Raw genomic sequence first — 26,351 nt, 5'->3', positions numbered from 1 at the left:
GGAAGTATTTGGCAAGTTTTCAAACTTTTTTGCAAAGGATTTATTAGTGGTGCAAGAATGTGGTCATACCATAGGTGGGGATTTTTATATTCACTGTAGCTGCAAGTATAAAACATCAGTAGCTCACATTAAAAGTGTGATTGTGTGCTCTTAACTTACAAATAAACATAAATCACAACTACAACCTAAACATGTCCAGAAATCATTGCTATCTGGTATGAAATAAAGGGAGAAATATATGTATGGGGCTTCTGTAATTACCTTTCATAGAAGGCAAGAAAATTGACATCTTTCTTATAAGAGTAGAATTCAGGTGTGCGTACTGCGGAGTCATACTGTACAGAATGTGCCAGACTTCTTCACCCCCCCTTCCTCCCCCTGTGGTACATGACACCACAGGAATCTCCCGCTTTTGTTCAGTGCCAGGGGGTTCTTGGCTCCTTCACATCCAGAGGAATGTGCAGCACTTACTCTGGCATGTGTGGTTTCTGTTGGACAAGATTGCGTGGGCATTTCCAGAGAGAGAGTTTAATTAAGTAGTTATGGTTATGTATTCTTCTGAGGAACTATTAATAGCACCCGTAACACCTGTTCAACCCAGTGTCAATTTTAACAGCAAATTTTGATCTAGTTTTAGTCCTAGTCTTTTGTCTAACATGCCATTTAGTTTTAGTCAACTCAATTGTTTTAGGTTTAGTTCGGTTTTAGTTTATTAAATATCAAAAGCTTTTTAATCTACAGTAGATTTAGTTCAATCTAATGGGTTTAGTTAAGTTAAGTGTAATGTATTATTTAAATGTTTCAAACTTGTACTCGTGGAGGGAACATCTGTCAGTCAGTTATTAGCAGTAAGTGTACTAAATTTCTGCGCCTTTCTCCCATCGTATGTCTAAAATGAACAAGTTAAGGGCTAATGTACAGTGAGCAGGTCATTATTAAGAAATAAACCCTCATAGGATGATGCAGGGATCATCCTGAAGGGGATTATCCTGCTTACTACACGGCTACTTATCAAAATAAATCAACAATGTGAGACAAAATGGTGATTTAAGAATGATTTTGTTGATTTAAAAATGATTTTATTGCTCTTCCAGAGTCTGTTATCAGAACGGTATCCATAGCAACGGTCTGTTATACATGATAACGACCTGATATAGAGGAATAATAATAACAGTTAAATACTGTAACTGACCAATCTGAATTCAGTATTTAATAATTCTAAAATCTTTAAATGTGCTCTCATCTTTTCGTTTTGTTCTTTTCTTATTTGTTTCAATTTGAGGACAGTGAAACTCTACACTTATTATCTGTAGCGTGTCAGTCGATCATTTAATATACAGTGTAAGATGGGAAACCCTGGGTCATTCACTTTTCTGTTTTATTATATTAAAGTGTGGAGAATTACATTCCCCCTTTGAGTGATGCTCTTCATGTTCTTGTCAGTCTTTTGGTGAGGACATCTTGGCGTCTCTGCGGGAGCTGGAGGACGCCCTGAGCGAGGCCGGTCCTGTGGATCGAGCGGAGGGTCCGACACCAAGCGGCAGCCTCCACCAGGAGTGTCTCTACTACCTGAACACGTATGGCACTCACCTGGCTCTGATCAGCTTCCATATACGTCACGACTGCATGACGGAGGCCCTAACATACCTGCTCAACAAGGTGAGGCTTGGTTTTTTTCAGTTTACAAGCAGACATTCAGCTGATGCACGACTCCTAAAAGACTTAAAACATATCAGAACGAGTTACATAAACGTCCAGTATATTTCAGTCCTTTAGTTTCATTTAATTGGACAGGTCAGAAGAATAAATGGCAACAGGTGTGTGTCTTAAAATAGAAATCTCAATATTCTTTTGTGGTGTAGTTTGTCTGGAGTCAGAGGATCATCTGACCCAACTTCAGAAATGACTTGACACCCGTCTGTTGCCAAGATTTTGAATCTGGCAGGAAATCGGGTTACCCAAACTCTGTCCAGTAAACAGGGTCCATTTGACTTTATCCTAACCTTGGTTCACTGTAAATCAGGCAAAATGGTAAGAAAGTACACTTGAGTACCGTGTGTGGACCATAGAAACAAGCTGTAGGTTGATCAAAAAAGTAGCAGCTTATTGAGTATCACTCAAGTACAGAAACTGAATAAACTGACCACCGAATATGACTGCATCTTCCTCTTCTGAGACATACATTTAAGTAGGATATAATTTGTCTGAAACAGCTGCTGCACATGTCATTGCTTCTCTTTTCACCCAAGTTTGATGCCAGTTTTCTACTTGATCATGGCTCAGGACTGTCCGGATGAGGTGTTTCTAGAGGGTGTGTTACAGCCCAGTCTGGAGCGGAGCCGTCTTGGCACGCTGCAGGGGATACTGGAAAAACTTGACCCCAGCCTGGAGGCATGCAGCCGCTACCTCATCGCCTCGTGCCAGTTCCTGCAGCGGCGGGGATACTACAACACTCTGTACCAGCTCCAGCAGTTCATGATGGTTAGTCTCTGATGTTTTTTAGATTTAAATCACCATTTGAAAGGGGGAAAAACAACGGAGAGTTTCCTGGTTTGATTGAAATGCCAGTAATCAGCAGTACATGGTCTGTACCTTAGCCAACCATTAGCACACAAATGAGTCTCTTTTTTTTAACTGAGACAGGCCTTTAAATACATGAGGAAGTCCATTTCTGCTATTGTGAAAATAGATCCTGCGTGTCATAAATGGTTAAACTTTCTCAAAATCGTGACTTATTGTCTAGTACTCTATAAATGTCCCAAAAGGGGTTTTCTATTGGCCTAGGGGTAAAGACATGTATAATTACAGATTATAGATTAAATTCGAGGTTACCAACATATTTTTTCTTTACAAACCCTTAATATGAAGAAATGTCTGAGGCCAAAAAAGGTAAAACTATGCTATTTTGCAGGGGAAAGGAAGAAATGGAAGCTATAGGAAGCTGGAGGGGTCCTGACCCTGGGTAGAGTTGGGGGCTTAATATGTTTATATCTTATATTATAACAGAAAACAGTACACCATTTGAATCCAAGTTGCTTTGTTTTACTGAACTAAGACAAGCCTAACTGCCTTGTTAACTTACTGTAAAACATACATTAAAAAAAACCTCTTGGTTAGTCTGTTTTAGAAGTCAACAACTCTGGTTTGTTCAAAATAAATCCTCAATTTAGTGTTAGATGTGAAAATATTCTGGCTCTAAAGGCTGTTTTCTTTGTTGTAAGTTTCTATTTTTGCATTGAATGATGTTAGATTTTTTTTTCTATAGATAATTAAAACATATGTTTTGTAATATGTAAAATGACCTCTACAGGATCACGTACGTGCAGCAATGACCTGTATCCGATTCTTCACACATGGAGCCAGTTCTTACCTTCAGCTGGGAGAACAGCAGGTACGTCTCTCTTTTTTTCGGCAGTTATGGAGTTGACAAAAAATTTCCTGCTCATATGAGAAAGTTGACCCTGTCCTTGACCCTTATGCAGCGCTGGCTGGTTCGAGCCAAAGAGCACCTGAGGACGTACCTGCAGGAGCAGCAAGGTCGTGGTGCTGGGAGGAGAAAGTCTCAGGTCAACTCATTCAGGAAGATGATGTCATCCAGTGACGTGTCCAGGTTATTTAATATCCTTATTTCAGTGAACAGGATGGAAATAAATCCACACTTTTGCCTCTAGCAGAATTCAGAAAAAAGATTATTAAGTTTGGACCTCTCCCGTCCTGTTTTTGTTAGGCACATAAATACGATTGAGCTTCAGCTGGAAGTGACTCGTTTCCTCCACCGATGTGAGACGGCTTCCTCCTCCAAAGCGCCACAGACCAGTACACCTTCCTCCAAGCACCCTGGATCCAGCTCACCGCCTACACTGTTTGGAGGAAGCCCCATGAAAGTTGAGGTTGCCTGCAAGGTGAGCCTCCTGTTGTGCTTTTCCTAGTTCTTAACCTCTATTTCAAACTTTATGAACCACTGAATAGATTAAGTTTGTTTTAAATGGCCTGCTACCTCATGTTTTAAAACCCTTGATATGTCTTGAATCTGTATTTTTGCAGGTGATGCTTGGAGGAAAAAACATAGAAGAGGGTTTTGGCATTGCATATAGAGTCATACAGGTATGTTGTATATGAGAGGATTTCGTTTTTCAGCCTCTACGCCAGTGAAAACCGTGGCCGTAGGCATTGTTTTTTTGGGGTTGTCTGTCCATTTTTCAAGTGCCAACCACATTTAGTTTCTAGTTTAATGCAGTGAGGGTAGATTTAAATTATTCTGTGACTTTAAAATATCACCTATAATGCACTACACCCGTCTGCTGTGAGTACAGCAGCCTCTGTTTTCACTCATTATATTTTAGTAAGACTGCACAGATGACCTGCTGCACAAAACATTTGAATCTCAGCTGATCTGACAGATGTTTCCTGCTCATTATAGAATTTAAAAAGTAATCAGGAATGCCAGAATCGTTTACCTTATTCCCCAGGAAGGTTTAAAGCACTTGAGAAAATCATTTTCTGAGACAAAACTGACGCAGTCGTACCTGATTTAAATTAGCAGGATCATGAGCAGGAGTTAATCAGTTCTTTCTTATCCTATGACAGATTTTTCCCAGAAATTGTCTAAATCCATTCATGACCTTTTGAAATATCCTGCCGTCGAGCACAAAATGAGAGCAAAAACTGTCCAGATGTAATGTAAAACAATTAATTTAATTTTACAATCTTGATTTAGACAACAAAAACAGGAAAAAGAGTATACTTTCATTAACTGATAAAATGTGATACAGAAACAACACAAATCTGTCACATGAAGTTACGTACTAAGAAAAGTCAAGCGTAAACAACACGTTTACTCGTCAGTGACTTCCTCATTTAAAAACTTGAGTGTGTGACTTTCTTTCTCCGTCTCTTCCTGCCTCAGGACTTTCAGCTGGAGGCTCAGGCGGTCTACGTGCGAGCCGGCCAAAGGCTCGTCCGGCAGAGGCAGTACGGAGCCGTGCGGCAGCTGCTCAAATGTGTCGGCGAGTCGGGCACGGCCACCAAAAACGACTGTGATGCCCTCATCCTCAGCTGTGTCTCCGTTGCAGACAAAGGACCGTCTGATGTGAGTGAAAGAAATCTTTTTGAGACAGTAGATGATCCAGTACACTTCTATAACACATCATGATAATAACTTGGCTCTATATCTTCTGTCCCTGTTGTCCTTCATCTGATTCAGGCCAAGGAGCTGGAAAGTCTCATTCTGGAGACCAAGAGCACAGAAAGCAAGGTAATATAAAAATGACTGCATAGGACTTTATTCTTCTTTATTATTCTGGCTGTCAATATTAGTTCTTTTCTTGCCAGAGGCCATTTTTTTCTAAATACAGAAAGCCCCAGGTTGCTTTGGTTGAGTGCCAGCTGTTCTTCTTACTCTTTCCTCATATTTTTCCCTCTTACCAATCATATCACTTTTCCTGTGAAGCTTGTTCCTGTCATCTGGCTCCTTGCCTGGAAGAATAATCCTCTGCACTTATAAAATCAATGTTTACAGAGCCCCAGAAAGATGTGTAACTCAGTTTTTGGCTGCCTATATTCAAATTCTTTTCTGACAATATCCATAGAGCCTCTTGCCATCATAGCAATATTTGCCACGGTACAGCGGGATCTCTGAGTCAGCCAATGCAAGTATGATTTCCTTCTAACTTCTGAGATCTTATGCATCATCTGAGCCTAGGAAAATTACACTACAAGAGCTTATGTCCAAAACTTCTACATGATTTGGCAGAAAATCAGGTAGAAAATCGTGTAGAAAAGATGGGCGCCTCAGACATTTCAAATATATAGATATAACTGTCGAACACCACCGCACTTTCTTTTTTTAAATTATATTTTTGTACCCCTTTTCTTACCTCATTTATGTTCTTTGTGTTTATAAATAAGTTATCATGCTTATCATTGAATTTATGTTTTGATATGTCATTTTGTACTCTTGTAATTGTGCAGTGGGTTAGGGTTTCTTGTGGGATTGGATTTTGTTTAAATGTATTAAACTGTAATTATCTGGCATAAGCTGGGATCATGCATTCACTTCTGATTAAATTTCGGTGCTCAAAGCACATAGCTCAATAATTCATATGCTATGACAAATATAGTTACAGGTCAGTTTAGTGGCAAGTTGCATATTAAATTCCTTCAACGGTTCACTTCAGTATGAGTCTGGACATGGATATAAACTGTGACTCAACTGGTTGGTGCAGCCATGCAACTGCGTGACAGTAATCCTAGTTTTTAACTGCTCTGTTTTATATAACCATTGACAGATGACTTCTCACCCTTCTTAACCAGCTGCTTGGGGCCACCAGTGATCAACACCTGCTGCAATTTGAAATCTTGAAAGTCAAAAATGATTGATGGCCCGTCTGTTTGTCTGCAGATCAAAGCCTACTTGCTGTGCAGCAAACTGCGACCGGCGTACCTGCAGGCGGTGAAGCTGGACCCAAGCCGCGCCGGCCCGCTGGTCCAGGACGTCCTTCAGGCCGCCGAGGGAGCACAGGACTCAGTGATGCAGAATATCTGTCGCCAGTGGCTGTCCGAACACCACAACAAGTCATCTCAGCAGCGCCAGGGCCGACCCAATGCCAGGTGAAGGTAAAGGCACAGCCGGCCTAACAAGGGAGTACACGTACAGCACTTAAAAACAGATGAGCCGTAAATAAAGATTATCCAGGTTTTGTGATGTGACACAGTTCTAGGAATCTGTGATTAGATAAGACGAGCAGTTATTGCACATATTACATGTTGTGTGCTCCACTTTTGCAGATATTTATAGGTAAAATAACTTTCTATAAGAGTGGAAACATCTAGAATCCCTGATAAATACACTCTCTTTGTGTTTGTGCAGCCTTCCTCTCTGTAAAACTCATGAATCACCACTGTGCTTTATATACATACCAGAAATATTTAGCTGTTGTCTTTCATCTGTACAGTAACTGAGAGGGAGTGGCGCCACTGACTGGAGTGATAACTATTACATAACAAAATTCCTAACTACAGTGTAAACAGACATAGTCATTCTTACACAATCTAAGCCTGTTACTCAGTATCTGACTTAAGATTAATCTCCTACCTCATCCAAAAGGGAAAATATCTTCAACTGACTGGAAGGCCTCTGACAAATGTGTTGTAAAAGTTTTTTTTTTTTTTTTTTAATTTTTATGTCCTTATTGTCTCTGTGTGTGAAGGTTTTTATGAGGTGTCCTTCACCAAGAATGGTATGTGTTCAGTCCTTGAAGGAACTGATGAAGCTGTTTAACTGTTTTACCTGATATTATATTATATAGCACATTTTATGGCCAGCTTTCAGGGTATATTCCCCTTTGGTAAGGGAAATTAATAGAATTTAAAATATTTAAAGGTACAGTTTGGATTATTTGAAGTGGGGATATATGAGGTGCTTATTCATGGTCAGTGTATATTATTAACAGTAGACGGCAGCTGACAAGCCACCAGTTTGGAGAAACGGCAGGTGTGCTGCTGAAGGAAACTAAGTAATGTACTGCTGTGGACAGAGTCAGCAGCAGGAAGTATTTAAGCCACCTAAAAAAAATCAATAGCAGTTTAAGTGTAGAATATTTTCACTGCTCTACCTTGCCATCAGATAGACTTCTCCAATGGGAAACTGCAGTTAAATAAGCCAAATATCACTCTCTGTTGCTCAACAAGCTTTCATTTAGGAAATCAAGCAATCTTACCTTGCAGAGCACAGGAGCTGCCGGTCTGCCGCTGCCTCGATTGGGTTCGTTTGTTTGTGTTATTGTGTCAGTTTGGATTCAACAAAGTCACACAGTAGCACAAACTAACTAAAAGATTGATGCAGCAGTAGACCAGCAATCCCTGCGTTGTAGGAGGTAAGATTACTGCCATCAGAAAAGGCTGTCTGACAGCGAGGTAAAGTGGTGAAAATGTTCAGAATATTCTGTGCTGGTACACCTGTCCAACCTGTTTTCCAAACTGGGGGCATGTCGACCACCATCTACTGAAACACTGACATTTAAGATGTTGAGGGCATTTAAAATGTTGAGAAATTTACTAGAAACATAAAAGTTTTAGGTTGGATACAGAAAGGGACCCGCTTATAGATCACATCATAGACTAAATCATTTCTCTAGTCATTAATTTTGTTGTGAGTTTTTATGTGTCAGCTTGTCTCCTGTTCTGTTAATAATTTATGCAGAATGACGCTGATTTTAAATCATGCTTTTCACTTTGTTCTCATGGCAGACTTGACCCTTATCTGTCTGAAGTATATAAATTTATAATGATTAACTCACACAGATAATTTGTCAAATCATTTTTTTTTTTTTTTTTAAAAGGGACTTTTTGATTTTCTTTTGATGTATAATTCTGCCCCCCCCCCCCCCCCCCCCCACACACACACACACACACACAAACAAACCTGCACCCTGCCAAAAATCGGGCAAATATATTTTCACCAGAAACCCTGTTTTTTGTCAATCACCTACGTTGCTAAAGCTGCCTTTTTAAGGATCCTAGATCTTCATATAGAGGAAATACTGTGTTGTCTTGCTTCCCTCTGCTGCACTCGTCTGAAGACACAGACTGACAAACCTTCCTGAGATAATAAATGTTGATCGGCAAGAGATGAAAAGAAGACTTTTGAGATGCACGCGTACGACATTCTTGCACTCTAATCCTCCTTAACTTCGACTGTTGTCTCATCACTGCCGCACTTTATACTTAGTGAGTTTAAAAAATAAACTTTTGGTAAAAACAAACAAATGTATAAATATGTAAAACAGTAACTGCTTTGATGATGCAGGGACTAATGCTTTTGAAATGTAACTGATTTCTCCATCCTCTGTAAAATAAAATGAAATAATAAAAAATGTTAATATACAAAAATGTGGAATATGGAGTTTAATGCTGCCCAGTTTCTTGAAATGAAAGGAAAAGTTTGACATTTTGGGAAGTAAGTTTTCTTGCATCTGAGATAGTTAGCTAGAGAAGAAAACTGATTACCCCTCTGTATGTTAATATGAGGCGGCTGCCACCAGACGGCTAACTTAGCTTAGCATAAAGACTGGGATTGAGGAAACATTTAGACTGGATAACTGTGCAGATTTGGCTCCCTTTGGACAGAGCCAGGCTTCCTCTTTTCTTTTTGCTAAGGATAGTTAGCCAGGTGCTAGCATTAGCTTCTTATGTATACAGACATGACAGTGGTAATAATAAGACTAACTTAAGAAAAGACAGGCTTTAAATGCTGTTTACGGTATTTGCTGATTTATGGAGTGATTAAAAAAAGATTCTTTATGTGCAAAACAATATTTTTGAATCCATGTTCAAATTTCTGTCAGGGAAATTTAAACAAATTAACACATTTTTAGTTTAATCAGTCTGAGTTTACATATTTCAATTTTTAGAAAACTTGTTATATTAAAAATGATTGTCTCAATATAAGTAATCACTGGGGAAATTCATGGTCAGTGTTGCTTAAAATTTTTACCCAATTCGCCTGGGGACTCACAGAAAAAAAGAGAATTTCCCAAAATCTCAAACTTTTCCTTCCTCTGTAACACTGTGATCAAATTTCTAATTTGTTTTGTCCAATGATTCAACAGCACTATAGCTCTTAGTTTGCTGATGGCTGTAATCTCAAAGGATACAATCACTCTTATAGTAATATTCCAGTTTATTTACATCAATTGTAAACATTCAACTCTTAACATGAATTGAAGTGTAGTAAAAGGCATGTTTCACTTGTATAAAACACAGAATGTAAACTCTTGGCAACTTTTGCATGTGAATGCTGAGCGGGAAACATGAGGAGGGAGATCCTTATAAATGTAAAACTGTCGTTCCTCCAGGAATGTGCAGTTTTTGGCAATGCAGATGGAAAAAAAATGATCCTGCAAATATTGCAATGACGTGATTCTAACTCTGATTCGGTTAAAATAGAAAAACCTTCTTATAATCTACATCGACTACAATTATCACAAAATACATCTATGCAACTCAAGCGGTAATCATGGCTCAGACTGATCTTCAAGAGTTTACTAATTTTTTTTAATCAACCTGGAAACACTGTAAGAACCCCTGCAATTGTTTAGAAACGCTGGCACCAAAGTCGAGCAATTTAGCTGCAAATTCAGGAGAAATTAAAAAAAAAAAAAAAAGAAAGAAAGAAAGAAAAAAACACTAAATATTTGATCATAAAGATGCTGGTCATTTACCCTGGTTTGACCCTTCACAGTATCCTACAGCATTACAACACATCAAGTTGCTTTTTTGCCTACACTGTATTCACATTGTGTCACAAAAATATAGAGTCAAAAAGGTATTTGTGTTTACATGATAATACAGTTGAGTGGTTTTGGTTTTGAAGAGCTGAGGCAGAGCACCAAAACACTCAACTTATTATAATGTAATTACTGCATTATTACACAAAAAAGCAACTTCACATTATAGTACCTCTTACAGTTTTACCTGACTGCTTATTAGGTAAGAAACAAAGTATGGAACATCAAAACCAGAATGAAAAATGAATGGTAACAGAAAGAATAAGGACTCCTTTGAGAACTGAGATAGATGGGGTTTAAAAGTTGAATCAGTCCCACTCGATACCGAGCTGCTCACAGCTCACGTCCCACAGTCTCCTCGCCGTGTCCTCACTTCTGCCCTGCGGGGCTACAAAGGCAGGGGTGCAGTCACTGAAATGAGAGGAGGGGGAATGATTATTACATAATGGCTAATGATGGTGTGAGTCATCAGTCTGCGAGCAGGGATCTCATTTCTCTTTGACCTTGTGCACGATAATAATGTTTAGTATCGTCATTTATTTTATCTGTCGACGCTTTTGAAAGTAAAGACTCAGGCAGATGCAGGTACTCAGGAAACTACACAAGAAGGGAAGGGGTCATTACGTCCTAATGCCAGTGTTCAAATGCTCTGCCTGGTGCCAGCTCTGCTGAAGTCTACGAGAGATAAAAAAGATCACCCAGATTGATAATCTGGGAAAATGAGAGGGGAGAGAAGGAGCAGTCTGCCGATTCTTCACTGAGCTATGTGAGCCGAGAGCTCAAATAACTGCTTTCACGTGTTTGAGCTCTTGAAGATGCATGTTTAATTTTACAAAGGGGTACTTAAAATGAGGACAGTGAGGTGCTGTGCTCAACAAGATAGCAAAATCAAGATAATTTGCCTCTTATCTGCCTTTTTTGCCCTTTAAATTTCCAGTAAATTACATATAATGAAATATCACTTTAATCTGTGGTGACTTTCAATGAATGCTACTCTGATGAGAGTTAAAGGAGTAGAGCTGAAACATGGCCGCCCTTCTTTCCAGTGGTTCTAAGAGGGTAATTTCCTCAAGTCATTTTAGAAAAACAGATATGAACAGTTAAAAACTTTGAACTGAACCAACCAGCCATGAGAAGTTAATTTATTTATTTATTTTTCAGTCATGTTAGCTGCATGTAACTGGTGATGTCAGTGTCGGCCTGTCAGCTGGTCCACCATTTAGGTCCAGGAATGTGAAATATTTAATTAACTGTTGGAGGGATCGCCACAGATCTGAAATAAAATAAATAAACATGGTGCCCAGGGGACGACTCCTAATGACCGTGATGTGTAGTTGAGATTGGAAAGTCTAATTTAGTGTAAAACATTCGTGTCTCTGTAAGGACAAATTGTCATAACTTTTGTGATTCCCTGACTTTTACATGAAGCACAAACAGGTCAGTTTTTAAATTCGTCCATTTGTTTGGTCTGTGACCAGATGCCTCCAAATCTAATGCCAGTTTCATCCAGCCTTAGTTGCACTTTGCATGCTAAACTGTTAACCATGTTTACAATCTTAGTTTAACATTTTACTTAAATATTAGCATGTTTGCATTGTCGTTGTGAGCATGTTGCTATGCTAGCATTAGCATATAGTTCAGCCTGACAGAGCCACCAGCTTGGCTGTAGACACTCAGTGGTTGACCAGTATGTTTTTTTTTTTTTTTTTAATGACTGATGCTGATATTTCGAGAGCAGGGTGGCCGATGGCTGATATATACCACTGATATCAAAACAGAGAAATTATAATCTAATCCACATGGTTATCCTTAGTTAGTAATAGTTGTTTTAGATTTAATTTTATTAATTAAAGAAGTAGAAATATGCACAGGGTTATGCTGTAGATTTTAGAACATGACTGGTATTTAAAGGAGACTGGTGTACAGTATGTCAGAGGCAACTGCAATTATTCAACTGCATTGTTCTGTACTTTTTTACATAATAAATATTTAATGCTAGGCAGCAACAGTTTTAGATAAGATCTGCCATCATTTAGGATGACAGGAGAAATATGTTAACATTTAGAAAAGACAGTGGTGGCTGAGGACATTATGGCAAACCTTTAGGGAGGGTTGTAGGAGAGTTGTAGTACAGAGCTCAAAACTAACTTCTTCACCTCTCTCCCACATAAACTCACAAGGTGGAGTGCTAACGTCATTCCACAGCAGCCGCTGACAAGGCCGCCTGCAAATGTGTCCGCATACATTTTTTTTCTTAGTTGGCCATATGAGCGCAGGCGTCATCTGATGCTAATTATCTCAAAATGTCAGATAATTAGCCTCATTAATTGGCGTTTTCCAGTATGTAGGTGTAATTGATTCTTATTCTCCCTCTAGTTAGACATTATAACAAGCAAGCAGTGATTAGGAGTGCAAGAAGAAGTTTGTCGACCCTGATGAAACGAGGAGAGAAAAAAACGGTTGACTCCTTTCATTTATACGAGAGGATGGAAAGTTTAAGAAAACTAAATTAATCAACTGCAGGGGAATAGCTGTTGAGATTACAAGCAATATAAAAGGGAAAGAACTCCTCCACAGCTCGGCTCAAGACCTCTGAATTGCCGCCCACATCTTACCGTCTGTCAGTATATCGCTCTGACTCATCTCAGCAGAGGGACTGACAGTCCTCTCCCTTCTCTCGTTTTCAAGAGTAATAATAGCGAGACTGTGTGTGGGTAGACAATAAAGAGCTGAGGAATATGTTGTAGATTAAGATTCTGCCTTAAAGGAGAATTAAACTATTTATTTCTTTTGTGCCCAAGAGTAATAGCACACAGTAAAATAATTATTAAAAATTACAAACTGTCTAATGGTAAAACCCTGTTGGGAGTCACTGATGTAGACAAATGGTGCGTCCTTTGTCTTGTTGCAAAGTTTTGAAGCCAGCAGCTTTCCCTTGGTAACACTAAAACTTGTGGGTTGAGTAGTTTTTCACAAGAAACTGGGGAATTAATCATTATTTTTTAATAAAGAAGTTGACATCAGGTTACCAAACTGCTTCTTCAGGAACAAGTTTGTTGCATAATTTGATACCTCCTGGCGCATTTCCCTTCAGCCGTTAAAATGTGAATAATTCAACCTGGGAATAACAAATGGGGGAATTTGCAGCCAGAGCCAGTTTCAGACGCCCGGGTCTTTGAAGTGACGCAAGCAGGCGAACAAATTTTCCAGCTTGTTGTCGCCTACCTGAAGTGTTTCCCAGAGATTGAGTGCAGCTCCTCTGCCACAGCGCAGTAGATGCTGGTCTGTGCTCCTTCCCGTGGCGTTTTTAGGAACATGGAGAAGACGGTGAAAAGTATCGTCATGAGAGTCGAGTGTCTGGTCAGGTCCGAGTTCACCGTCCCTGGGTGGACTGAGTTCACCGTCACATTAGTACCTGTGAGGACAACAGGTATACTTCACTGAGGGCAACATTTTTTCCTCTGTCTTTCTGCACCAACAGGCTGATTTTTGTTGCTTATTATAAATTGCCTGAACTTTAGCTAAAGTTTAAAGGAATAGTTTGGATTTTTTGAAGTGGGGTTGTATGAGATGCTTATCCATAGTCGGCGTATTACCTACAGTAGACAGCAGTTGACTGGAGAAGCAGCAGGAGAACCGGTGTAGTAAGTGAAGCAATGTACTGCGGTGGACAGTTTCAGCAGCAAAACATATTTTACCCACCAAAAAAATCTATATCAGTATAAGTGTATGCTATATTTAGGATATTTTCAGTGTTTTATCTTGCTGTCAGACAGCATTTTCTGACAGGGAACTGCTGTTATGTAAGCCAGAAATCTCTATCTCCAAAGCCACCAGACTCCTTTGACAAAAACAGTAATTTTACTTTGCTGAATCCAGTCTCCTGCTGCCTCGATCGTTTACTCTATTTGTATTATTACGTGACTTCGGTGTTTTAAAAGTCAGTTCGGATTCACCAAAGTCACATTATGACACAAACAAACTGACCAATAGAAGCAGCTGTTCACCAGCAATTTTTGTGTTCTGCAAGGTTAAATTCCTGGGTTTGTCAATGGAGTTTGGTTGGTTTGGAGAGAGTGATATATGGCTTATATAACAGCAGTTTCCCATCTGAAAAGGCTGTCTGACAGCAGGCTAAAGCACTGAAAATGTTCTAAATGTAGCATATGACTAATATTAATTTTTTTCCAGGTGGCTAAAATACATTTTGCTGCTGACCCCGTCCACAGCAGTGCATTGCTTAGCTTCCTACACCGTTACCTCTGCTGCTTCTCCAAACGGGGAGCGTGCCAACCTCCATCTACTGCAGGTAAAACACTGACTATGGATAAATATGTCATGCAACCCCACTTAAAAAGAAATCCAAACTATCCCTTTCAGATATTTTCTTCAAGAGAATTTTTATTCCAATTTCATTACCTGAAATTTTTGGAAAAATACTCATTATTCTTTGGAATTTAACATACTTCCTTAGATGTAGATGATGACCGATCTCTGTTTTTTGTTAATACAGAGTAAATAGTAATATGAGAAGAGCCTTTTTGTTTACTTCGGTCATTTTACAGTGTGCATGGCATTGTCTTGAAACACCAACACTACCAAAATAAAGGCTGGTTTAAAATTGTTGTTGGTCCATTCTAGACACAAAGCATCCGTAATCCTCTTTCTGTTACTATTCAGAGCTGCTCATCCGTCCATTCTCCCTTGTTTTCGTGTTTTTCTGTACCTTTGAGTCTGCGTGCCAGCTCTCTGGCAAACAGCACGTTTGCCAGTTTGCTCTGGCAGTACGCTAATCCGCTGTTGTAGCTCCCCTGGCTGTGAAGGTCGTGGAAACGGATCCAGCCGAAGTTGTGTGCCAGAGACGAGACCACCACGATCCGGGCCGGCGCGCTGCGCTTCAGCTGCCCGATCAGGAGGGACGTCAACAGGAAGTGCCCTGCCAGAAGTAAGAAACACGCAGACGTACAGTCAGTGTTTCTGTTAACCTGACTGTAAAAACAAAACACAACCCTGCCACTATAAAAACTGTAGAACAGCTATTTTTAAAATACTATATCAGGATCCAAAAGTGGGTTAAGTCAAAATGAAACCCCAAAGTACGCTTATGCAATGTATCTAAAACCTCCAGACTTATGTTCTGATCTCATCTACAGCAGAGTAAATAAAATATTAGGAATTATTAGCCTTAACTCCAGTCATTTTAGCTTAGTAGGCTGATTATAGTGCACAGAATTTTCCAATCTTTTTTCAGCTCTGTCTTACCCAAGTGATTGACTCCAATATGCATCTCGAAGCCGTCGATTGTTTTTGTATAGGGACACATCATCACCCCGGCGTTGTTGATGAGAATATGAAGCTGGTTTACCTCTGAAGAAGAGAGCATCATAGTCACAAACATGTCAGCTGTGATACCTGGTAAATAACAATACAATCGGGGTTCTGTAGGTGTCAGACAAATACCCCGTGCTCACCTCTCAGGAATTTCTGTGCGAAGGCTCGTATCGAGCAGGTGTCCGCTAAGTCGAGCTCTCGAACCTCCACTTGTGCGTTAGGATACGCAGCTCGTATACTGGCCGCGGCCTCCTCTCCTTTGTCCACATCTCGACATGCCATGATCACCCGAGCCCCTGTCACGGGAAACATAAGCAGCAGCTAAACTATGAACATAACAGAAACTACGTTAATTCATTTATTAGCAAAGGATTGTTGTTATAAGAAGGTACAGTCAACCAAAGATCATTAAATCAATATTCAAGTAGATTTGTGATTTGTTTTCTTGTAAATTAATCTCTTTAATCTGACTTTAACTCTGAAATTCAGATTTTTATTCTTGAAAAAATACCCCTCTCACCCTAGCTTACTTTTTTAAATTTTAAATCAGTCCTAAAACGCTGTCGTATTGGTTGACATTTAGGATAATATTTAATTTATGCATTGGTCTTAACTGAGAGTGGCACACTGACCAAACCTACATAAAGGATGTATAACTGAAACACACTGAAGATGTTTAAAATATGCTTTAAACTTCCAGTGTAAAATAAAATAATGCAGATTGTTTTTATTTGTTAGCTTTATAATATGTGCAAGTTTGTTAGCTTTATATTAAATCAGGTTAAATATATACATATATTTTGCTCTATTTAAAAATATTGGTGGAAGTTTAACGTTTCAGTGCCCTGATATAATTTTAGACAATAAGGTTTGTTGTTAAACTGTAAAATATCCTGCCTCCATTACATATCTTACATACCAACAGGCCAATGAAAACACTGACATACAAACTAAAAACAAAATAAAATGCTTCAGCAAAACATGCTGGGAGTAAGGATGTTAATGATTAATCAGTAATCGATCAATTGCTGTTAAGAATTTAACCAATTAAAAATGTATTCATGGATTTTTAATCAACAGTCATGGCAGCAATTCACATCTCATTTTAATTATGTTGTCTGACGGAGCCATTTGTTGAATAAACACAATTAAACTTAAATTAGACTTAAAATGAGAAAAAAAGAAAAAGACAATTGAAAATAAGGAAATAAACGTGTCCTGTATCTTATAAATTATTAATGATTGATCAATTGTTAACGTTTATAGCTATTGATTCAAGAAAACGCACAAATTTTGCAGCCCTAGTTCGGAGAGGTGGAAGTAACTAATACTCTCAGTAGTTTTTGTGATGATTACTTTGTACTTTTACTTAAGTATTTTTCTAACACCAGTACTTTTACTTGTAACTGAGTAATATTTTAGCAATGTAACAGTACTAGTACTTGAGTACAGATTTTAAGTCCGCTGCCCACATCATAGTATATATTGATATATTTTATTAATATATATTGATACTGTGTGATGTCTTATCTCATATAATGATATATATTATATTATATTGTATATTACTGATTTTAGTTTTACTAACACAGCCCTAAAGAGGAGGTGACTGTCTTCTCTCGTTGTCAGGGGGTAGATTGTGGGTGTATTTGACTTTAAAACCAAAAAAAGAGTCACCTCTTATTGCCAGGTCCAGGGCAGTCTCCTTGCCAATCCCTGTGTTGGCTCCAGTGATGAGGACTGTCTTCCCCTCCAACCTGGCTGTGGACTGACACACTCCTCCTGCTGCATATGTCCTGTTGACACACAATGATTAACGTGAGAGACAGACAGACAGAGCCATGTGAGTGAGAAGCAGCCTCTTCTGCAAGTGAGTACATGTCCTCATTAGGGGTTGGACACATGGACAGTGTGGCTTAATTATTCATAGAGAAACTTGGATAATGAACAGTCCTGAGTGGTGCGACCCACGCCACCGAGCAGAGCAGCCACATTAACCAATAGCTCCGCTGTAGTAATGCGTTCAGATGTGACTCCTCCCACGCGCAGCCTCCTGATAGGCCCGAGCGGCTCTGATGGAGGACTCCCGGTTCATCTCTGTGCTAAAACTCCCACAGCTCCATCATCCTGTCTCATTGATTTTTTCTGCTCAGAAAATCAGCCAGCGTCGAGTGAAATAAAATCGAGGTGGAAAATAAAGCCTCCAAAATGTCGATCAGCTGGGTCAAATATGAGCACGACGTCTTCTTAAATGAACCTGACCGTTAGTTACCGCATCAGTGCAATGTAACGTCCTGTCAACCAAGTAACAACCTACCCGTGATGTGTTAAACGCTGCAATCATACGAGAATGAATGAGTGTATTTTTAAAACGCCACTCACCGTATATGTGGAGCAAATAAAATGACCAGTAACGTGACGACTCCGAGTCCAGCGACTATTAATAAAAACAACATCACACCTCGGATCTGCGCTCCTCTCCACTGTCTTCAGCAGGATGCTACTGTTCTGCTCTGTAGGCTGAACAGCTGATGTCAAAGCAGAAAGGGGTGCAGAGCGTAGTGGGGGTGAAAGATACACCGCGCACGGAATCATGGGATTGTAGTTTTTACTGTGTGGCTGCAGAAAGACTGACAGTTGCTCATAGATATAGAATGCATACATTTCTGGCTATAATTGTATATCTATGGAGTCGCCCGACATCCTTATTATTATGATTATGATTATGATTATTATTATTATTATTATTATTATTATTATTATTATTATTATATTACTTATATGACTATATTATTAGATTATATTACGTTACTTTTGTTTGTTTGTTTTTATATCTGTTTTTATTTATTATGTTTGAAATAAAGTAATTCATACAAAATCGCAGAACAATAAAAAAAAAAACCTGCTAAAAAACAAAACAAAACAATAAAACAGCAATACAAAAACACCCACCATCAATAGCAGCATATAGCATCAGTTAATAATTCCAGTTAAAAGACATGTTAAAACCTGTATAAAACATTCACAGCCCTCAGTGTCAAACTCATGTAACTTATCTTTGAATGTGCCCAAGGAGGTCTCCTGAAGTTTATTCCAGGATTTTGGCACACAATAGCTAAAAGCAGTTTTTCCTTGTTCAGTTTTGACTTGTGGCACCTTAAGGACTAACCAATCCTGAGATCTTGTCTGGTAGAGATTAGGACGCCATGTGATGACGGATGTCAGGTAATTAGGCAGTTTATATTTTACATTAAGATTACACCGATTCAGGGGCAGATCTAGAGGAGTGACATGGGGTGTCACCTGCCACCAATAACAGATGACTTGCCACCCTATTTGACACCTCAATTTTGGACAGTCTAATGTCCCATTTTTTTTTCCTCTGGGGACCCACTTTTTTCTAATGACAAACCACTGCAACCCAATTCACAACAGGCCTCACCAATAAATCTTGCAAGAGATAAATTGTGCATAAATGAAGGCTCCTGATCATTTTTACTACCATTTCAGAATCACCTCATATTATCTTGATGTGTTATTAAAACCATTTACACATGTTAAATACTCTAAATGAGAAATAAATGCATTTCAACAGAGTTAACAGGCCGTCTTATTGTTTTTATTTCCTCTCATCAGCAAAACATAGAGCATTTTAGCCTACTTCACAGACGAGACAAAATAAATTCAAGAAATCGAGAAAATGTTTACATTTGAGAAGCTGAAATCAGAGAAAAGGGGAAAGATAAATAAAATTAAATTTAATATTATATTTTAATTCTTTTAACAATACAATGATACAAATAAATAAGTCAACAAATACATAAGTAAATACATAAACAGGCGAATATAAGGATAAATAGAAGAAAGAAAGAAAACATACAAGGCGTCAACAAAAATAAACATAAAGTAACGCAAGCCAAAACATTCAACTGGGAGCACCCAGTCTGCTGAAGTTTTTGTCTTATTATAGAGCTCCATTTCTTTCAGGAAAACATGTAAGTAAGGTTTTACTTCAGCAAATTTACATTTATGGACGTTAACTTTGCAAAAAAAAAAAAGTGATTGATTATGAAATACTTTTTATAGTGTTATAAACAAATAATGCATTTTCCAGTGGAATCTAAAGGTTGTATATAATTTTATCCAAGATAAATGTACAAATACCCTGTCAGTTTACCGGTATAGTCTTTCAAACTTCGTTTCCCAGAAGGCGCCCTGAAAGTTGTCTGCGCAGCGCCTGAATAAAATTGCTATGTGGGTGCTTTTTCAGTTGTTTTCACCAAGATTTGGCATCATTCCCGTAATTATTTTTCTATAGAACATGTAATATGTGGTATTTGTTATTTTTGAAGTGAAAAAAAATTAAACAAAGCGTTATTATGTTTGATTTTTGGTCCGGAGTTTTAGGCACTGACTGCATCACGAGGACCATCATGCGGAAAAGTCCCGGGGATCTGATTATCATCAAAGCAAAACTACGAGATTAACTCAAGTTGTGTGACTGTAATTAGTGTTTTATATAGGACAAAGTAGTTTGGCGAGAAAAGGTGACCAAAATGTCGTCGGAGGAATTCGAGAAGTTACACGAAATCTACAGATCGCTGTACGATGAGCTGAAGCTAATGCCAGAGAGAGCCCTGAGATGCCACGGAGGTAAACACTTCATATTGTTGTCTTATCAGCTAATGTTAACATTGACTAACTGTGTGATCAGAGTAATAAAAGCTTCGGGAGATGTTTTTTTCTGTGTTGTAAAACGGGAACTTGTGTTCACAGAGGAGAGAAAGAGGCTGGTGAGGACTTTTGATGAGAGGCAGGGGGAGGCTGAGGAAGTGGTGAGCTGCTCTCCTGTTTGTTTATGTGTTGTGGAAGTGATACCTGCAAGCTAACTACTAACTTTATGTTCCCCTCCTCTCAAAATATGTGTGTCTTTCTGTCCCTCGAGTTGAATGTTTGACCTTCACTATATTCACTTTATTTGTGTCATATATGCTGTTTGAGATAGTTAAAGTTAAACATCATTGTTTATTAACAGTGAGGAAAGAAATACCACTTCGCTTTTATTGTCTTAAACACTGAGTTGCCAGTTTTTTTTTTTAGGTACAAATTAATGCAGTCAAATACACAAGTGACAACAACAAATCCTGCCTTCTTGGTGTTTTTAAAACTGTTTGAAAGAGGTGTTTTTTCAGTTTAATTAATGCACCTCTCTGTAACAATTTCAGAAGCTAAAGTAAAAAAAAAAAGATTATAAAAATTGTGTAGGTGGAAGTGGTTGTTAAAATCAAATTAAAGAAAATAAGCACTGCATTAATTTATGATTTTGGTAGTTACAATATAACAATGCATCCTTTCACAAGCTAAAATATATTTTAAACGTTAAATATCGTTTTTAATATCGTAGATAAACACAATGGTCATACAATATTGTAGAAAAATACAAAATATTAATATTATACTTTCTCTTAAATGTGGTGGAGTTGAAGTATAGCATAAATTCTAGGTATAATTAGGGTCTGAACAGTTAATCAAAATGTCAATATGGTCTACTGCAGTTTGCAGGAGGTGCAATATTTATTAAAGGCAAAATCAGTTCTAAATACCATTTTTAGTTAAATATTGTCATGCTGCAGAGTTGTCCTGGCCTACACATATATTACAGACATAAGAAAACCTCTTTATTGGCACAGATCGCCAAAAAAGTCACATCACAATTTACTCTGATGCTTTTCAATATACATGAGAATAATTATATAAAAATTATCATTCCCTCCAGAATTTCAATTCTGGAAGATATTTTTCTTTCAGAATCGTTCTGCTGCCCTAAAAATTGTCTTCGTGCAGTATTTGAGTAAATGTTCATCCCACTGCTGGTATTGAAACTAGAGAGAAGCTGGTATGGGGAAGATGAGGTTTTGATGACTTCTGCTTTTTGTCTTTCTTGCCATTCATCTCTTTAAAAATACCGTAAATATGATTTAACTGTTGCAGTTTAGTTTGTTAAGTTATCACTATAATATTACCTATTCCATTTCTGTCAGTGTGCTGTCCATGCACTTTACATAGAAAGAACTTGCCTCTCTCTCTGAAATTACACATTGCAGTTTTCTTATGTGTACAGTTACAAGGGATGGAAGACGAGCTGCGTGCTGCCCCAGTCTCCCACCGAAATGCTATGACTACAAAGCTGCGTCTGTACCGCCGGGATCTGGGCAAGCTGAAGAGGGACATGAAAAACTCTGCTCCCGGCTTTGGTTCTTCCCAGCCAGGGGAAGGAATTCATCACGGCATCTATGCATCACAAAACCAACAAAGTGTGAGTGTGAAGCTGTGAACTTTGATATGCCAACAATCCAAATTCCAAAGGCTCTTCATTTGGAATCAGAAATGACAAAAAAAGCAGCAAATCCTCACATTTGAAAAAACTGGAACCTGCTTGACATTTTTGATTGAAAACGACTGAAGCTATTAACTGATTATCAAAATAGCTTGCAACTAATTTCCTTTCGATTGATTAATAGACTAGGACATTGTATGACATTTAAAAGCAGGAAATGTTTAGTAGTGCTGGCACGAAAGGAAGAAATGTCACTGTGAAATAACCCCTGGAATGTATTTGACAAAACAGATTGATATCTAAGGTTGTGTCTGAGAGTGTTTGTTTCTCTTACCAATGTTTTTTCTTCTTCTTCTGTCACAATTTGTGTCATTTACCCTGGTTGGCTCTGTCATTTTTGTCCACCTGTGCAGACACACCTGCAGTCCCAGAGAGCCTTGCTGCTGCAGGGCACAGAGTCTCTGAACAACGCCAGCCAGAGTATTGAAAGAAGTCAGCGGATCGCCAACGAGACAGAGCAGATCGGCACAGATATCATCGAGGAGCTGGGAGAGCAGAGGGAACAGCTGGACCGCACCAGAAACAGAGTTAGCACTGAACTCGTATTATGTTACTGTACGGGAGGAGATAGTGATGCAGCATGAGATTTAATCTGTAGGTCAGATGCTGTATGGTAGATATTTAGTCACTTGATTCAGTTCCTTATATATCAGGAAAAATTCTACCAGCTAATGTACGTGGAAAAATATGGTACGGCTTAGGTTTGGGTCAATATAATTTATATTAGTTGGATTCTTTTTATTACATCGGTATTGGAAGAAATAAAAACACTCTGCTGTTGTCAGCTCACGGTTTAGTTAAATCTGTTCTGTCTTTTGTTTATTTTGTAGCTGGTGAATACTGGAGAAAACCTCAGTCGAAGCAGAAAAATTCTTCGTGCCATGGCACGGCGGTAAGTGCTGCCCCTGAAGAGGTTATACATTTAATTCATCTTACTTTTATTGATGAGCAAAATTAAATGGTAAATGTGAGTTTCTTGAGTTTTGTCAGAATGTAGTGAAAAATGTCTGAGCTAATTTCCTGCAGCCCCAGGTGACGTCTTCAAATATCTTGTTTCTTAAACCATAAAACCCAAAGATATTCAATTAGGAGTGCAACTAACGATTGTTTTCATTATTGATTAATCTGCTGATTATTCTCTAGATTAATCGTTTGGTCCATAAAATGTCAGAAAACAGTGAAAAATGTCCATCCCAGTTTCTCACAGTTCAAAGTGATGTCTTTAAATGTCTTGTTTTGTCAGAAAAAAGGAAGTCTTTTGAATAACACTATAATAAGCATCAAATCCTGACATCTGAGAAGCTGCAACCTGCAAATGTCACTTCATTGAATGTTTTAAAAGTAATTTATTTAGCTAATTTGTAATTTCAACAAAGTGGTAACAGTTTTCTTCCGGCAGACCTGCTGTATATTACTTCATTTCTTTTAACATGATCGGCGTCGTCTGTGAATGCTTGTGGGGAAAAAAAAAGACCAGAACCTCTCCTCATTGTAAACTTTATTCTTTTGTCATTGTCTTGTAGGGTTGTGACGAACAAGCTGCTATTAGGTGTCATCATTATAATGGAGCTGGCCATTCTAGGTGCTGTGGTTTATCTGAAGTTCTTCCGAAAAAAATGAAACTGACACCCTCTGAGAACAGTCCCCGCTCTGGATCCAGGGCGAGCTCAGACTCTCTACATCTGTCTCCACTGACTGTCCGGTAGCAATAATGTTCTTCTGCTGTATCAGCCAACTGTTTCTGCAAGTGCAAATAAGCACAATGAGATGACTCAGTCTTAAAGCGAACCTTGACCGAGAGGGGATTCTGTCCAATGACGTTCATTTGACGAGGGAACCTTTTAATGGACGAAATCTACTAAAGCTCCATGGATGGACTGTGAACTGAGATTTGCACTGTATTATCAGACTGTTAATGCCAATGACGCCCTGCGGGATGATTTTCTGGACTTGTGTGCTGGCTGCTACAGACCCCAGAGATGATTTTCTTTAAGAATTTAAACGAGCACGAGTATGATCTGCCTACTCCCACATGTGCAGATTCTCCGGTAACAGAAGTATTAGTGGTAGATGTTGGCACAGCCGTTCTGGGAGGTTCATAAATTCTCAGATTGGGATATTTTATTGTTATTTTTCAAAACAGTTGTATTCTGTGATTTATTTTCTAATACTAAACAACAGTATCGGATGAAATGACACCAGTTTTCTGTTGTGTCGTCATGCCCAGTATCCCAATGGTTGTTTTACTAGAGTACTGAAACCTGAGGCCAAATTTGTCAGTGAGGGGTGTGAATGTTAAAAATTAAGGGGACACTCTTACACATGCAATGTTCTTAACAGTTAATAATGTTGTCTAATCACTGTATAATACAATAATCACTTTGAAACAGGCTTCAATCTTCTTTATTTGACAGTCTGCACATCATTAAAGATAATCTTTAACCAAGTTTGGCTCGTATCTGATATTTTCTAGGACGGCAGCCCAGAGTTTAAAAAAAAAAGATCCGCTGGTGAGCTGATGTCTGCAGGCCAGGTTAGTGCTGTGCAAACAGCATCTGTTACTACGGAATTAATTCTCAAATAATAGGTGATAAGGTTGTTTTTAGCTCTGTGTTTTTGAAGTGCAGCATCTGCCACAATGTTTGCCAATGCTTTCCGCTTAGATATCATGCCCTCCTGGTGTGATGCCAGCCAAGCACAAAAACATGTTTGGTGAGCAGCTGGTTGGTAAAAGGGTCACTACTAAAGGTGTATAACCACATGTAAATTGTGTAGTATTTTATACATGTGACTAATCATTAACGTAATGCCACTAATACTGATAATGACTCATGTAAAAATCCAAAGATTTCTTTCGAGTATGTGCGTAATTTTTCTGCCATACCAGCACAGGATGGACAGCAGTGTTGTGTTTTTTGGTCTAGGCTGATTTTTAGTGAAACGCCTCAACAGTTGTTGCATGAATTGCCATGAAGTTTGGTACAGATAATCTGATTCAAGCTCAGATTTTTTGTTGTGGGGTTTATTATTCACAGTCAGTGTATTACCTACAGCAGACGGCAGTTTGGACGAGCAGCAGGAGGACCGGTGTCGGAAGCTAAGCAATGTAGTTCTGTAGACAGAGTCAGCAGCAAAATATATTTCAGCCACCTAAAAAAAAATCCGTATCAGTTTAAATGCATGCTGTATTAAGAATATTTTTCTGCTTTGCTGTCAGTCCAAAGCCACCAGACTCCTTTGACCAAAACAGTCACGATACCTTGCTTAACACAGGAGTTGCTGATCTACCGCTCTCTCTATTGTTTAGTTTGTTTGTGTTATTGTGTTTTAAAGCGGGCGTTCTTATATGTTTTTCCGTCAAGGACCCCTTAAGTGATACAAATGCAGTTGACTGATGCCCATCTGGTAAGATGTTTGCTTGTAGACGCATTAGTACAAAGAGCTTACAGCGTTTCCTCTGTAATTTTAAATAATTTTAGTTTTGTCTCATATCTGTTGCTGTTTCGGTTTAGTTAAAGGTGAAGTTTATAATATTAAATAATTAAAAATCTTTTAAATTTTTATATAACCATTAGTTCTGAAGCATAGACAACATAGTCCTAGTTATAGACAACATTAAGGCTAACTGACAGTGTTAATGCAGCAGAGGCACTTGCCTTGCTGTGGTGGTGAGCCACTGTTAAATGAATACAATGGAAACACTGTTATATGAAACCCATGGCCAAATAGGATTCATTTCTGTCATTGTGTTACTTATGGATGGAGTTACAGTGAAAATAAATGATCCCCCTTTTTGGAGAGAGCGATATTTGGCTTATACAATGGCAATTTCCCATCGGAAAACCCTGTCTGAATGAAGCGTACACTTAAACAAAGTACATTTCTTAGCTTCCTACACCGGTGCCCTACTTCAAAAAATCTTAAGTATTCCTTTAATTTGTCAAATTCTTGGATTTATGACCATATACTTGCAGGGGTATTCCCACCAGACTCAGTTTACTTTGTGTTAATAAGCTAATGTTGGCATGCTAACACATTGAATCAACATGGTTGTTTACACTGTAAACATTACGGCCACCCAGAGCCACTAGTTTGGCTGTAGGTCCTGTCTTCCTGTTAAAATAGTTGATTTCTCATCTGAAAATTGACACAGTTTAGTTATTTATCTTTAGGATAAAATGACACAAACAAAGGAGGCAATAAGACACTTGTACACGTGAACAAAAAATGTAATCACATTTATGGAAGACCAAAATATAAACTCTTCGTTACAATGAAAGTAGTCATTTAGTAGCCACATCAAGTCAAACAGACGAAGCATCAGATCAGTGGCCTGG

General features: G+C 38.5%; 3 protein-coding genes across 4 annotated transcripts in view; 2 read left to right on the top strand and 1 right to left on the bottom strand.

Annotated features, from left to right (window-relative positions):
* zfyve26 (zinc finger, FYVE domain containing 26) overlaps window positions 1-7,742 on the top strand; it is a 35,094-nt gene extending 27,352 nt beyond the window's left edge. Inside the window, exons 35-43 of the mRNA XM_084741940.1 lie at window positions 1,444-1,659; window positions 2,284-2,481; window positions 3,311-3,391; window positions 3,483-3,610; window positions 3,728-3,902; window positions 4,045-4,104; window positions 4,907-5,089; window positions 5,204-5,254; window positions 6,401-7,742. Of these exons, the coding sequence (XP_084598066.1) occupies window positions 1,444-1,659; window positions 2,284-2,481; window positions 3,311-3,391; window positions 3,483-3,610; window positions 3,728-3,902; window positions 4,045-4,104; window positions 4,907-5,089; window positions 5,204-5,254; window positions 6,401-6,613 (1,305 nt within the window). The 3' untranslated portion in view covers window positions 6,614-7,742. The remainder of the gene's footprint in view (window positions 1-1,443; window positions 1,660-2,283; window positions 2,482-3,310; window positions 3,392-3,482; window positions 3,611-3,727; window positions 3,903-4,044; window positions 4,105-4,906; window positions 5,090-5,203; window positions 5,255-6,400) is intronic.
* A 1,919-nt stretch (window positions 7,743-9,661) lies between these two features.
* On the bottom strand, window positions 9,662-18,157 carry rdh12 (retinol dehydrogenase 12). 2 transcript variants are annotated; one of them, XM_084741829.1, is made up of 7 exons: window positions 18,000-18,157; window positions 17,295-17,413; window positions 15,758-15,913; window positions 15,549-15,653; window positions 15,013-15,222; window positions 13,512-13,701; window positions 9,662-10,697 (listed from the first exon to the last, which is right to left on the bottom strand). In XM_084741829.1, the coding sequence occupies exons 1-7, from the start codon at window positions 18,071-18,073 to the stop codon at window positions 10,595-10,597; spliced, it is 957 nt and encodes a 318-aa protein (XP_084597955.1). In that variant the 5' UTR covers window positions 18,074-18,157; the 3' UTR covers window positions 9,662-10,594. The 2 variants fall into 2 exon arrangements, with proteins under 2 accessions (XP_084597955.1, XP_084597956.1); XM_084741830.1 differs by lacking the exon at window positions 18,000-18,157 and having other exon boundaries at window positions 15,758-15,943.
* A 1,864-nt stretch (window positions 18,158-20,021) lies between these two features.
* Window positions 20,022-24,460, top strand: vti1b (vesicle transport through interaction with t-SNAREs 1B). Its single transcript, XM_084741831.1, has 6 exons — window positions 20,022-20,270; window positions 20,394-20,452; window positions 21,739-21,933; window positions 22,368-22,541; window positions 22,845-22,906; window positions 23,538-24,460. Exons 1-6 carry the CDS (start codon window positions 20,174-20,176, stop codon window positions 23,632-23,634), a joined length of 684 nt encoding a protein of 227 aa, XP_084597957.1. The 5' UTR covers window positions 20,022-20,173; the 3' UTR covers window positions 23,635-24,460.
* Window positions 24,461-26,351: the final 1,891 nt, after the last annotated feature.

This window comes from Lutjanus erythropterus, chromosome 18 (genome assembly GCF_056507025.1).
Source record: "Lutjanus erythropterus isolate fLutEry1 chromosome 18, fLutEry1.hap2, whole genome shotgun sequence".
Taxonomy (NCBI): Eukaryota; Metazoa; Chordata; class Actinopteri; order Lutjaniformes; family Lutjanidae; genus Lutjanus; species Lutjanus erythropterus.
Note: the sequence above shows the minus strand (reverse complement) of the source record. Positions and strands in the feature narration are given on the sequence as shown.

What these genes read in the sequence shown, in the direction of transcription:
- rdh12 (XM_084741829.1), bottom strand. Translation starts at nt 18,073, where the DNA reads ATGTTGTTTTTATTAATAGTCGCTGGACTCGGAGTCGTCACGTTACTG. An exon ending in TATTGGAGTCAATCACTTGG is followed by an intron (nt 15,223 to 15,548) that starts GTAAGACAGAGC and finishes TACTTCTGGCAG; the next exon opens with GGCACTTCCTGTTGACGTCC. An exon ending in GCTGGCACGCAGACTCAAAG is followed by an intron (nt 13,702 to 15,012) that starts GTACAGAAAAAC and finishes TTGTCCTCACAG; the next exon opens with GTACTAATGTGACGGTGAAC.
- vti1b (XM_084741831.1), top strand. Translation starts at nt 20,174, where the DNA reads ATGTCGTCGGAGGAATTCGAGAAGTTACACGAAATCTACAGATCGCTG. An exon ending in TGGACCGCACCAGAAACAGA is followed by an intron (nt 22,542 to 22,844) that starts GTTAGCACTGAA and finishes TTTATTTTGTAG; the next exon opens with CTGGTGAATACTGGAGAAAA. An exon ending in CTTCGTGCCATGGCACGGCG is followed by an intron (nt 22,907 to 23,537) that starts GTAAGTGCTGCC and finishes ATTGTCTTGTAG; the next exon opens with GGTTGTGACGAACAAGCTGC.